The sequence below is a fragment of the Colletotrichum costaricense genome (genome assembly GCF_030867565.1).
Source record: "Colletotrichum costaricense strain IMI 309622 chromosome Unknown Scaffold_25.1, whole genome shotgun sequence".
Lineage (NCBI taxonomy): Eukaryota > Fungi > Ascomycota > Sordariomycetes > Glomerellales > Glomerellaceae > Colletotrichum > Colletotrichum costaricense.
Window position 1 is genome coordinate 572755 of NW_026848254.1, and position 12290 is coordinate 585044.

Consider the following 12290-nt stretch of genomic DNA (forward strand, 5'->3'; position numbering starts at 1 on the left):
AGGGAGCGGGTTGAAGAGATTCGAGCGTATTCGAGAAGGAAACAATCGAGAGGTCGAGAAAGAAGGGCAGGCGAGATCATGTATTAATTTCAGCAGCCTAGACTTGTAGCCACTTTTGGTCGAGACGCTGAGGTGCATGACCGACTGCGGAAATCCTGGCTTTGGACGGGGAAGAGAGCCGACGCAAGGAGAAGTTACACGAACGAGAACGGGCGAAGAAGAAGAAGGGATATGGGCGGACAGATCGATGGCGAGCGGCGACGGGTACGAGAAGATCTTCTCTGAGGCGGCAGGGGAAGGAGGGGGGGGGGGGGCTTGGCCGAGAGAAAGTGCAGAGGATGTTTGAATGCCGGGATCGAGAGACGAGAAGGAAGGAAGCGGTGACTGTTTCCGATTCGAGGCAGACCTGACGGGATTCTTCTCTGATTGGAATTGGTGCCAATATCAAAAAGGCCGTGGCTTGCAAGTTGCAAATGTTGACACGAGGGAGGAATATCCAGGATGAGGTGGTTGCGCGTGTGAGTGGGAGTGAATGAACGCGATGAAGGGGCAGGGGTCAAGGGGAAGTAGGGAAGGACGGAAGAAGGGGGGAAGGGACAAGAGAAGGAACGTATACATCGGGAGGCAGTTACCAAGAGATGAAGTCAAAACAGAGCACTGTGGAGGGGAGGTACGGTAGAGGTAGAGGGGGATTTGAGGGACGAGAAGTGGGAAGGTGTGATACTGGTACACAACCTTGTTCGAGGAAGCAACTACAAGACGAACGAATCCAGCTTATCCAGGCAAAGTAGGTGCCGTCTTCCATTCGTGGAGGTCGAGGTGGAGGCGGAGGAAAGAGATGACTGAGAATGTGTAGATGGCTTACCTTACCTGCCTCAACGGGCCTCGATGAGATGCCCTCCGGGCGAATTCCTTCAGGATATTGGATGCTCTCAACCCTCTCCACACGGGATGCCGGGGTCCTAGTGTGAGATAGGATGTGAGATGAGATGCAGTAGTCTGATTTTGGACTGACTGGGGATGAAGGTGATGAATGATTTCTACATGGGAGAAAAAGGCGGAAAGGCATCACAGCGGGATAGTAAGACGGCACGATGGTTCGGTGAGATCTGTAAGGCGAGTGAGATGGAAAACCCCAATCCATCTGCATCATCTTGGCTGCCACACTGTATTAGGGCCAATCAACAAGACCCAACCAGACATGATGTGCGGAGATGCATCCTCACAAACAGCCTCCACAGGCCAACGCCAGGCTCTTTTCTACACAGGGCTGGGCAGGGCTGGGCAAGGTGGTAGTCAAATGGAGGTGGCCCGGGCAAACAAAGAGAACTGCTGACCAGGGAGAGGGAAAGAAAGCTCAGCAAGCAGAATGCGATCCCGATAGCATGAGAACGAGATTAACATGAGTGATGCTTGTCACTGATGTTTCCGGAAACGAGAAGAATAAGTGAGAAATAAAGTGCCAGTACCCGGCAATCTCTTCTAAGCCCCAATTGGGATCACCACAGTGTCCAGAATCGTCATGATGTGGCCGAGAATAAGGTACTCTACATTAGGGAGCGAAGCAAGGTGAAGAAAGTTGGATGCGCCTTACGGATATTGTCGACGAGTAGGCACGTAAGACGGGTAGAATGTCTCTCGCCTTCGATTATCTGTCTGCCCTGGTGTCTCACCACCACGTCGTGGCGGCAGTGTACCCGTTGGATGTGCGTCCCAAGACGTTGATCGGATGGCTGCCTGTCTGAATCTCAATCTGGATGAAATGAGAGAGGGGACGACTGGGAATGACTGGCGAGACCAAGAGCCGCGGCGTTCAATTCTTCCGCTCAATTCACGCTTCCAGGCTTGCAGTGCAGGAGGAAGTCGCGTTTGGCTGGACCCCAGGTACCTCTTTCCTGCCTCACTGCCTCCACATCCTGCCTCCTGCCATCTCCCACTTCTTGCCTCCCTGAGGTACCTAAGGTACCTCATGGCAACCTTAGGTACCTATTCATGGCAGATCAAGAGGAACCGCAAGGAAAAGGAAGAAACAATGCGTCGATTTTTTCGGTCACTGAATAGGTACCTCAACTTACTTCACCTGCAAGACCACCGCTTCAGCATGTTGGTCTTCCAATCTCTGACCGCCCTTCCTGATGCACTTTATGTCCCGGGCGGTCGTGGATGTGGCTTGAGGACTTGGCTACGTTAACGGCCGAAATATCGAGAATTCATTCGTCATCCTTCTTTGCATCTTGCATCTTCCTACGTAGCCCGCCGTTTTGTCGGTCAGATCGGTCGGACCATGCGGTCCCGAGGCGTCATCATCCAGCACACGGTGCGGTCCCCTCCAAAGTCCACGGTAAAGTTGATGGATCCGAATCGTTGCTGTTGATCCCTCACCTCGTGGCCGGTTATCGAGATACAAAATGCCATTGATTGGAAATAACCGAATCGAGACAACAGGCCCACTGACGGCTTATGGTACGATCTTCCTTCTAAGAGTTCAAGGGTTTTGTCATTCTTCTCCCCCTCGAGACTGCTCTGGATATGAGATCTGACCAGATTGCCTAGCCAAGTCACTTAGTTTGGCCTCTGCATACCTGGAGCCTGGACTCGTTGCACCCAATCTTGTATGCGATCGTTTGCCTGATATGCACTGTCTATCTAGCTGTGCCGCAGCTGGGGCTCCCACCACGGATGGCTGAGCTGCCAGCAGGCCATCAGACCGAAAATAGAGGCAAAACACCATACCGATGCCACAGGGACCAGCCTGCATCGACGAGTGCCAGCAACCTGGGACGCAGTAATGGGGGACACCCTCTCGCCCATATCAACTGATGTGATGGACTACGAATACAACATGGATGCGTGGAGGTGCAGGTGAGGTTCAACGATGCAGCAAGAGCAAACGACTAGCCCCTCATTACGATGTCCAACCAGACTTCAAAGTGCACTGCACTGTTGTTTGCCTGCCTATCACGGGCTGGCTGGACTTGACTTTGTCTCCACGAATCACGGATCACAATCCGCTCCTTCACCTACTCTTTGGTTTGCCGGGATAGCCTTTGGAAACCGAATGAACTCCCAACTCGAGCTGGAAACCCGCAACCAAACATTCAGACCAGACTCGAGAAATCCGGCAAACGCTAGCATGGGAATTTCGAGTTGCTCAAGGCTTTGCCCAGCTGCGTTGCGCTGGACCTGCTTCTCCTACCTGTCCTTCTCGGGCCAGGACAGAAGCGAGATGCGGACTCTCAATGGGTGTTGCAGAGTTCGGTAGCGATCCAATCGCCCGCGTGTTCTGTCTCTTGTAAATGCATCCCGCCTGACTGCGTTGTAGTCTTTTGGCCACCGAGCGACCAGCGACGGATTAGGGCCAACGCACGTAAGGCCATCTCAAAGCGACGGTCACCAGCCTAAGCGGTTGCGAGCGGGACATATGCCAAAAGACACCGGTTTACAGGTACTTGACACTGGAGACGCTAGGTGATCTCCGCGTGCGATGCAGAATGCCAATCCTGCACTGTCGCTTGTTGCTCCCCAACCAACCCGCAGTGCCCTTGTTGTCCACTCGTACCGGGAGCGAACCTCAATTTCCTGCGCTCACCCAACACTCTCTCCAAACCCCTCCGACGGCCGAGACACGCAAGCAAGGTCTCCCCAGGTTGATGCTGAGAGTCACGCCATTCCTCTCCCTCGACCGCCAGGTCTCGATGTGGCGTCTGCAGTTTGCTATGAAAAAGGGCATGCGCTCAAACCCTGCGCGTCGCTGCCTCCCTTTTTGAGCAGTCGTCTTCGTCGTCCTCATCTTAGTTTGACAGAATCACTCGACCCTTTCTCTGCTTTCGTGCGGCTTGTTTGCTCCCCTCGCTGCAGTTAACCGGCGAGCCACTATTCGTCGTAGCAGCGCCAGTCTAAGACTCACCATCTACCTTGATGAATCCTCCGGATATTCTTTGCCGGATCGATTCTCTCAAATGCTCGAGCTTGCCATCCACTTGGCGCTCGTATCGTTTGCCCGAAAGCCCAACCGAAGACAGCAGTAGTAGAGCGTGATGACCATTCTCATCCCATGCGCGGTGGATTATTGCCAACAACGACTCCCAGAAACACGCTTCAATACAATCATCACAGCTCGAGGCTTCCAATGCATACCCATCCTTGCCCTCATTTTGAAACATTAATGGTATCTTATTCGTAAGTTCGCCATCACTATGGGAGGATATCTGTCCCATGTTCCGACCGTGACTCGTGAGTCCATGACCAAAAATACATGCATTTTCATGTGCCCGATTCCTAGCTTCGTGAAATTCCCAGCCGTTCTGTCCATTTTCCATATACCTTTCGATGTAGCTGAAGGCTACTCGGAAAGGGTCTTGAAATAAGTCCGATAGATCTGACCGATAGCCTGTCTCAAAAGTGAAACGCCTCGGTGATCTGAAGCAATGCCTTCAAGCACTCGCAGCTTCCACACCGAGGCCAAACCCCGATTTCGTGGTTAACTCAAGCATCTTTTCTGCCACCCACCTACCATTATGGGGGCCTGAAAAACATGAAGTGCGTACCATAACCATTGGCCAGAACATTGTCATGGTTCTGTAAGCAATGCCCTCAGTTGGCGCCTCTTTCTTCCCTTCTAGGCCGAATACCGTTCGGATATCTTCGAGAACGTCTTCAACGACAGAGACACCATCCGACCAACTCGGCATAGGACCTAAGCTTATGGCGACTTTGCCGCTGCTCTCTTTTAGAGTGTTTCGTAACTCGATAATCCTCTCTAAGAGGTATACACGAAGGGAACGGTAATGACTTCGCGCGATAGCAACGGATGACTCGGACGACAGTGAGAATAGACCGTTGAAGACTTTTTGCTGCTGTCCGGAGCATGTTGAAGCACCAGAGAAACCGAGGAATGCGACGGCTGCCTCAAGGTCGCTGCTTAAATCGATCCCGTTCCGGATGAGGTCTAGCAAATCCTCCGGGGGGCTTTCGGTTAACCTGGTCAAGTTACCTTGGACTTGCACCTTGAAGTCAAAGGCTCTCTTGAAATCGACTACCTGTCGAACAAGCGGCTCGAGAACCGGGCCTTTGCCCCACGGAGTTTCCACTTCTTCCAGCATTGACCATAGAGGCGTCAAGTGGTCTCGTTGTATGAACATCTCCATTAACTTGTCATAGAAAGATCAGTTGGAGGGCTCATGGTAGAAATGATCAATGCTACTCACCGCCGCATGACAGAAGAAGGTGAAGCAGGCTTTATCGACTTCGTTTGTCAGGCCATGTTCTGCCCGGAACTTGAATAACTGCAAGCCTCCTGCCCCGTGGGGAAATACGTTCTCTTGCAAGTCAATTGTGCTTGTGCCTCGCTTGCCATTGATGACCTGCTGGGTTTAGCTAAGGCACACTCGGAAAGTAGCCCGAAACATAATAGGCGTTAGCTTCCAAGGGATCAACTCAGGCATACCTCGAACATGCCAAACAAAAACAACGTGACCAGGTTGGCATCGTCTCGCACAGCAACTGGGTCTTGCAGGGCTTGGTTCAGAGTCGAAATGGCTTTGCCGTAATGTCGACGAGCTTCGACCATGAGCCCTGACTGACGGAGTGATCGAGAGGCACTCGCTAAAGCCACAGCGTGTGTGGCGTGTCGTGCGTGACTGGCATCAGAGAGATCGACATCGTAGTACTCGGGAAGCCGACTGAAAATCATGATACTCGCTTGCGCGGCATAGTTGGTGTAGAAGCGGTTCACCGATAATACTTCTGGGCCGACTTGGATGGATTTCGGAAGGACGAGCTCCGGCTCCTCATCCGAATCCAGCAGTGTTTGGGAGGATTCTCTTCGAATAAGGACCGGCGGCCCAGGTGAGCTGTCCTGCGGTTCAGTCTGATATCGGATTGATGGAGGTTGCTGGCGGTGTTTCCATCTAGATGTCCATGATGCTGGATACCCGGAAGACCGTCGTTGTTGGGACGCAGAGATGAATGCTCTTCGTGGCTGGGGGCCGTCGCGCTTCATTCACAAATCAGCCTGGCTAATATCATCTCATCGCCGGGGTCTCCGAGGCTTACTGTCATGCGCTTCTCCTCGACCCTCGAATGGCCCTGTTGTGATTTGGCCAAGCTGGCCATGGCGACTAGGTCTCGTCAATCCAGCGGCGGTGTGGGCTCGACATTCGAGCGACTCTTTCATCAGCAGTACCCCAACAGGACCAAAGCTGACGCGCTTGAAGGGAAATTGCGGACATTGAAGCTATGTAAAGAGGTCAAATCGTAATGGCAAGGTTGGGGAAGCTCCCCACGATAAATGTGGAAATTTGGAGAAAGTTTGATCTGGCTGATCCCGGTTAAGATCGCTCGTAGTCGTAGCGGCATATCCCATGTAGTCGAGGTCGACCACTCATCCATCATTGGCAACGCGGGCGAACACGGCGCGTGCAGTAGCCCCTAGGCCCGGGGAACGACCTCGGTGAGTTGGGTCAGGACAAAGCCTATTGGTGTCCGTCCGGTGGTGGCGGAAGTGACTGAGACGTCACTTTGACCTGCCCCGAACCGGTCAAACTCTAAAAGCGCACAAGTAGCGCGCCGCGCTTGTTACTAGGGCGCCCAATGTCTCACACGGCGCACTCGAAGAATCCTCCGGGGCAGGTTCCGGTTACCTAGCTGTCTTTGTTCGTTGGCTCTTCTTTCTTGTTGGGAATCCAGCTGTGGACTGAGCTGTCCCACACATGGTCGTCAGCAATTCGACCTTGAGGACAGACTTTGCTGGCGCAGAGGGATGCTGAGCCCAATGCCAAACCTGCAATTCTAACCGTATTGAGAAGGCAAGCCGAGGTGTCAAAGGAACCCATGATACGCCGAGTCTAAGGCCGAAAAACCCTGAGCTCAGACTTGAACATGAGGCTTAAGCTGCACAGACGACACCTTGATTTCGTGCATCAGGGTCTCTGCCTGTTGGATAATCGCTCACACGCGTTGAAAGGTTCTTGATACGTTGGCGCGTGCCCCCATCGAGCTGCAGGACATTGGACCCTGACAGCAGCCAGATGATCTGCGGCATACGATGCCGCTGGATCCACAAGCCACGACGAGCCAAGACCCCATTGCTACTATTTCCAACCAGAAGGCTGTTCAGCCATGGCAAAGTCTCTTCCGTTGGATGGATGGATGGCAAAGTCTCGGATGCCAAAACGCGGCATTCGTATGAAATCGAGGCTTGTCGAACCTTGCCAGGCACCGAGGGGGTGGAATTTCTGACTAGGCCATATCACTATGTTTGTAAATCAGGTACGAAGTTTACCAGAGTTGGCTGATGGCGCAACATGTAATACCCAACTATCATCCATGGGGTTCCCAAAAGCAGCTGATAGTGCGAGCTGACACTAGCATCGAGATTCCCTTTGCATCTTATTCGGCGATTCAAGGATCAAGCAATACCACTTACTCGAGAGAGGATGCCTTTCGTCCCATGGAAAACCTATGGAGCAAGGCGGGACAGGCTTTTAGCGTCGTCAGCAACCTTCCCCTCGATGCCGTTACTGGACCTCTGCTTTGAGCCATAGAGTCTGACGTCAAGGATTCCTCATAGCTATGGTGGGAGAGAAGCCGTTGCATTGGAATTCCGCGAGGGGTGAGAGGGCAGAAAAGGAGCTTGGGTCTGATGTTGAACCCCTCATCTTCTTCCACCCTTACCCATGAGTATGATCTCCCCGTGGATGGAGCAGCACAGACGAAATTCCCCAACTTTCCCCGACCTTGACGGCGCGCACATCACAAGAAGCGAAGAGCTCGGATCCTCGCAACGCAACCATGGAGAGGGACGGCAGCGGACTCGTCCAGAGTTTGCGACGGGATCCTAGACAGGGCCGCCACAGGCCGACCTCATCGCCGACGGACTTAGTCGGCAAGTTATTCATGCGACATGACACATCCAATTGGACGGACGGCATTCTCACGGCCACTGCACCGCCGCCGGCGGGTTGCCGTTTTGCTGCCCAGTCGTCCGTTCACACACACAACGCAGCCAACGCTTCAGCCACCTCACTCACATTGGAAGCCCGCCTAGTCCTCCTCCATGATCCATCCCCGCCTTTGCCGCTGATTGACGCCGCAACAGTGAGTGCGTGCCGGCGTTTGACGGCAATGCTGGCCGGAACTGTGGGGCCTCGGCGATGTCCACGATGAGCGGCTCTTACACGCCCAACTCTATCGCGCTTCCGATGTCAAGCAGTCCGTCACCAGTTTCCAGCGCCGGCTACTGGCCCTATCCTCCATCGGCGACGGACTCAACTACCATCCCGTGAAACCCTAAAGCCGCTTCGGTCGGCAGAGCTGAAAAGACATCACTTCCACTCCAAGTCATGTGTGTTGGAAATCCCAATTGCCGGATAACTCAATGGACGGGAGTCCGACTCATTTGCAGAACAACTAGTCAACTACATTCCAGGATGCACGACACAGACTCGTGAGGAACCGAACCCCTTTATTGTGTTTGTGCCTGTGTTTAGGGCGAGATCAAGGTTGTTTAAGGTTACGAGAAGCAGGGCCGAGAATGGGGCCGGCAGTCCCCTCTCACAGCCCCGTCACGGTGCGTCCCACACCATCCCGTGAAGGACCCTTTACCGTCCGCGTCGCGGCTGACAGTCCGTACACTATGAACGCCGCCGCCGGCACTTGAATCTGAGCCCCTTCCAAACCACCCAACACACTTGACTAGAAAGCTGGAACACGGCCTTGCACTCATGACGCCGTGCCAGCTTCTACCGCCGGGAGCACGCCGATCTTTTGAAACCACCTCTCTAAATGCCCATTAAACTCCTCGCTCTCGAGCTGGTGAAACCAGTGGCCCTTGCCCTCGATCACCACAATCTTATCTAGCGCCTCATCGCCCTTCGGCAGATGATCACGGTCAGTACCAACATACCATTCGTTCGAACCTAGCGTTAGGCGCGGGCACTTGAGCTTTCCCGCAAAGGCCTTGACTGCATTCTCTTGCCTGCCCAGGCTCTGCGCGTCTCCCCAGCCACCCCAACACAGGGCGTACATGACGGCCTTGTCGAACTGTGCCATGCGGCGGAGGTGCCACGTCTTTTGCCAGGCTGGACATTCCGGGGAGTAGCAGTATGTGCCGAAGAATTCGATGAGAGTCGGGATGATCTTGTCCTGGGCTTCGGGGTCGTTAAAGAGGTAGGTGTCGCGTTCGCGGATGGCATTGGGGAAGGCGTGGATTGGGTCTACGCCGATGGATGCTTTCACGAGGTCCGGACGAGTGGTGGCAATGTAGTACCCTGCCGCTTCACCTAGGGAATGCGAGATGACGATGAGGTTCTTGGTGATGCCTAGGTGTGATAGAATGGCGAGCATGTCTTCGGCTGTGGATTGCGGGTAGTAGTCTATCACCTCCCCGTCGGCGGATTTCTCGACGCCGGGCCAGGTGCGGATTTTGGGGTCCGGCGCCGGGGCGGAGGATTTGCCCTGACCGCGGCTGTCGATGGAGATTACGCGGAGGTTGTGGGAAAGGAGGAAGGGGACCTGCCAGGACCAGTCGTGCATTTCGCACGAGAGGCCTGTGATGAGGAGGACTGTGTGGGATGCCGTACGAGGGCCTTCGTCTAGGTAGAAGAGGTTGAAGGAGGGGTTTCGGGAGAAGTAGGGCATTTTGGCGGTTGGAGATTTGGGTTGGGGGAATTGGGTCAGATGGAAAGATATCACGATGGGTTGCGTGAGTGTGACTTAGGATTCACGATGTAGACGGGTTCAATCTCATCTTTTATTGCCTTGTGAGTGATGATGTTGGCGGGGTTCCTTTGTCAGACGCTGATCTGAAGGCGTTCTCCATTCATGTGTTGGCACCAGGTCGAATTGCCACTGGCGTAGCCACAATAGGAAGTAGTAAGTAGGTAAGACATTTCCCCTGTAAGCCGACCCCGCGCATTTGCGGTACCCAATCGATCTAATTGCTTCATCGCTAGTTTTGATGGCTATCGTTGGTATGCCATCGTGGAGGCTCATTGCGCTTGATTCGGGAAGTGAGTCTTACGTGAGATTGTTCGGTCGGTCGGAGAACCGAGCACTTTGGGTTGAAATGGCAGAGCTACTACCCAAAGGAACTTCCCTCCTTGCATGCGAACCAATGTCTGAGCAGAGCATGCCTCAAATTTGAATGTCTACTGGTTTGAGATGGTGTTCACCTATGCACTTGGATAAGAGAGTATGGAGGCACGGGCCGCGAAGTTCGGGTTCGGGCTCGGGGCCGTGGGTGGAATTGCGGGGGGTTCGGGGTCGGGATTATGGGGTTTGGTGGAGACTTTTGTCCGACTTTCCGAACCCGAAAAGTTTAGAGTTGGGATTCAGTCACGTCAGACTAGATACCTTACCTTCGACTACCCCTGAGTAGGTAATTAGATGAACACGCTTCTGTCTAAGATGAGGACGAGGAGATATCCGCGAGGAATATCAGAGGTACGTTTGTAGGAGGGATTTCAAAGTCGTATCAAGTAGACTAGGTTAAGGTAGCTAGGCAAGCTATTCGACTATCATTTCTTTGAATCTTGAACAAGCACATGAACTATTTGACTTCAACAATTTTAATGCACTACGTACGTCACAAAGAAGGCTAAGAAGTCTGGATTTAGTAGGTAAAAGAGGAAATAAGAAGTCTCTATACTAGGACAAAGACGTAATTACATTTCGGTTGAGGAAACGGACACCGGGCCGAGGACAGAGGTAAAAGATTAGAAAGACAGAAAGTCGTCTCAAGCCTTCCTGTATATCCTGTCTAGGTTCCTAAGGATGTCCTACTGAAAGCATTCCTGTCAAAAAGCTTTTCACCTTCGCCCGGTCTCGTGCCAATCCATCCAAGTGGTTGTCCCTGGCTTCTTCCTGTCGGCGAAGTTCTTTCATAAGCTGCATGAATGTTTAGCTAGAGAAGGTACCCAAATACAAAGACCATCACTGACCTTAAGTCTTGTCTCCTCCCTCTCTCTGTCCCGTCCGAGTGTCTCATACAACGTCATCATGGCTTGGAGAGCGTTTCGATATGTTTCGGCGTAGGTGAAGTTGCCGAGATCCCACTTTGATGCCCGATTCACTGCCAATGTAGCCTGTTCTTGGGCAAGTTCAAAATCGCCTATTGCTGTATGTATCCTTGAATCATAAGTAGCAACCTTGGCGATCGCCACTTGGTGAACCTCCGGGCTTGACTGCGTCTTGAGGATCCAAGCAGCGCCAATGGCTAAAGGCAGAGCCTTTGCCGCTTTAGAATAATCGCCTGTTGTCTCGTACATGTCTAATAAGGCGAGTACCGCATCCAAGTCGGTGGGTTGAAGGTCCACGTATTTCTGCTTCAAGTCTGCAGCTTGCTCCCGTTGACAGGCCAGGAACATGACATCTGCACGCGCAGATGCGCAAAGAATGTCCCGATTATCTTCATAATCATAGTCATCGTCAGGAAAGAGAGACTCGCTTATGGCCTGCATGCGGGATATGAACTGATTCGCGACGTCAAAATTTCCCATTCTTGCGTAAGCTCGTGCCAACTCGGCCATAACCTCGACCGTTTCTTCTTCTTGGTCTGGTTCGCTGTTTTGAAACCAATCCCAGAATTTCGAAAGGAAGACTTCTGCGTCTCTGTGGAAGCCTTGCTTGGTGCATGCATTTGATAGGGATCGATAGAGAAAGGCATATTCGTCGGGGGACTCAACCCCAGTTTCTTCGAAAGAGTGGAGGAATTCCCGATGGAGGCGCTCTGACTCTGGCCACATTCCTAGTTTTTGGTAGATGATGAGAAGGCTTTGCTTGACTGCGAGTGAAAGTTCGTGGAATTCGCCGAGTTCTTCCTCGGAATGTGCCAGAAGCTCTTCAGCAAGCTGGAGTGCCTCTCGAAACGACTGAGTCGCCAACTTCGCACTGATGAGGCTCTCCGTAAACCACATAGTCTCCTCTGCATCTTCGCCGAGCGCTTGACGAGCCAGATCTACTGCTAAGCTATGGTTCTCGACGGACTCTTGGGCCTTATCGGTATTTCCGTAAACCTGTCCCAGTAGATGATGGACGCGACAGGCCATGTCAGGGCGGGTTGTCCCATAGACCTGCGGCGACGCTGCTAAGATCTCCAGCAAAAGAGTCTCAGCTTCTTGGAAGTCTTTGTTCCCAACGTGAATCGCTGCCAAGAGCCTCATGGTATCAATTAAGTACCGAAGGGTTAGGCTTAAAAGGAAATTTTAGAATTTATAAATCTCAAATGCCTACTGCCTCAGCCAGCTTTTTACTCACTATTAGCGAGTCAAAGAACAATTTGAGATTTACAA

At 52.7% G+C, this 12290-nt stretch overlaps 5 protein-coding genes across 5 annotated transcripts; 2 read left to right on the forward strand and 3 right to left on the reverse strand.

The window, feature by feature from the left end:
• Positions 1-2284: 2284 nt before the first annotated feature.
• On the forward strand, positions 2285-2374 carry CCOS01_15800 (uncharacterized protein; the record flags this gene model as incomplete). The annotated part of the gene is made up of 1 exon (XM_060463938.1): positions 2285-2374. The coding sequence occupies one exon, from the start codon at positions 2285-2287 to the stop codon at positions 2372-2374; it is 90 nt and encodes a 29-aa protein (XP_060305693.1).
• Positions 2375-4515: 2141 nt separating this feature from the next.
• CCOS01_15801 (uncharacterized protein) lies at positions 4516-6114 on the reverse strand (the record flags this gene model as incomplete). The annotated part of the gene is made up of 5 exons (XM_060463939.1): positions 4516-4578; positions 4632-5150; positions 5208-5363; positions 5447-5995; positions 6055-6114. 5 exons carry the CDS (start codon positions 6112-6114, stop codon positions 4516-4518), a joined length of 1347 nt encoding a protein of 448 aa, XP_060305694.1.
• Positions 6115-7791: 1677 nt separating this feature from the next.
• On the forward strand, positions 7792-8285 carry CCOS01_15802 (uncharacterized protein; the record flags this gene model as incomplete). The annotated part of the gene is made up of 2 exons (XM_060463940.1): positions 7792-7982; positions 8099-8285. The coding sequence occupies 2 exons, from the start codon at positions 7792-7794 to the stop codon at positions 8283-8285; spliced, it is 378 nt and encodes a 125-aa protein (XP_060305695.1).
• Positions 8286-8721: 436 nt separating this feature from the next.
• Positions 8722-9639, reverse strand: CCOS01_15803 (alpha/beta hydrolase fold; the record flags this gene model as incomplete). The annotated part of the gene is made up of 1 exon (XM_060463941.1): positions 8722-9639. The coding sequence occupies one exon, from the start codon at positions 9637-9639 to the stop codon at positions 8722-8724; it is 918 nt and encodes a 305-aa protein (XP_060305696.1).
• Positions 9640-10808: 1169 nt separating this feature from the next.
• Positions 10809-12047, reverse strand: CCOS01_15804 (uncharacterized protein; the record flags this gene model as incomplete). The annotated part of the gene is made up of 2 exons (XM_060463942.1): positions 10809-10877; positions 10941-12047. The coding sequence occupies 2 exons, from the start codon at positions 12045-12047 to the stop codon at positions 10809-10811; spliced, it is 1176 nt and encodes a 391-aa protein (XP_060305697.1).
• Positions 12048-12290: the final 243 nt, after the last annotated feature.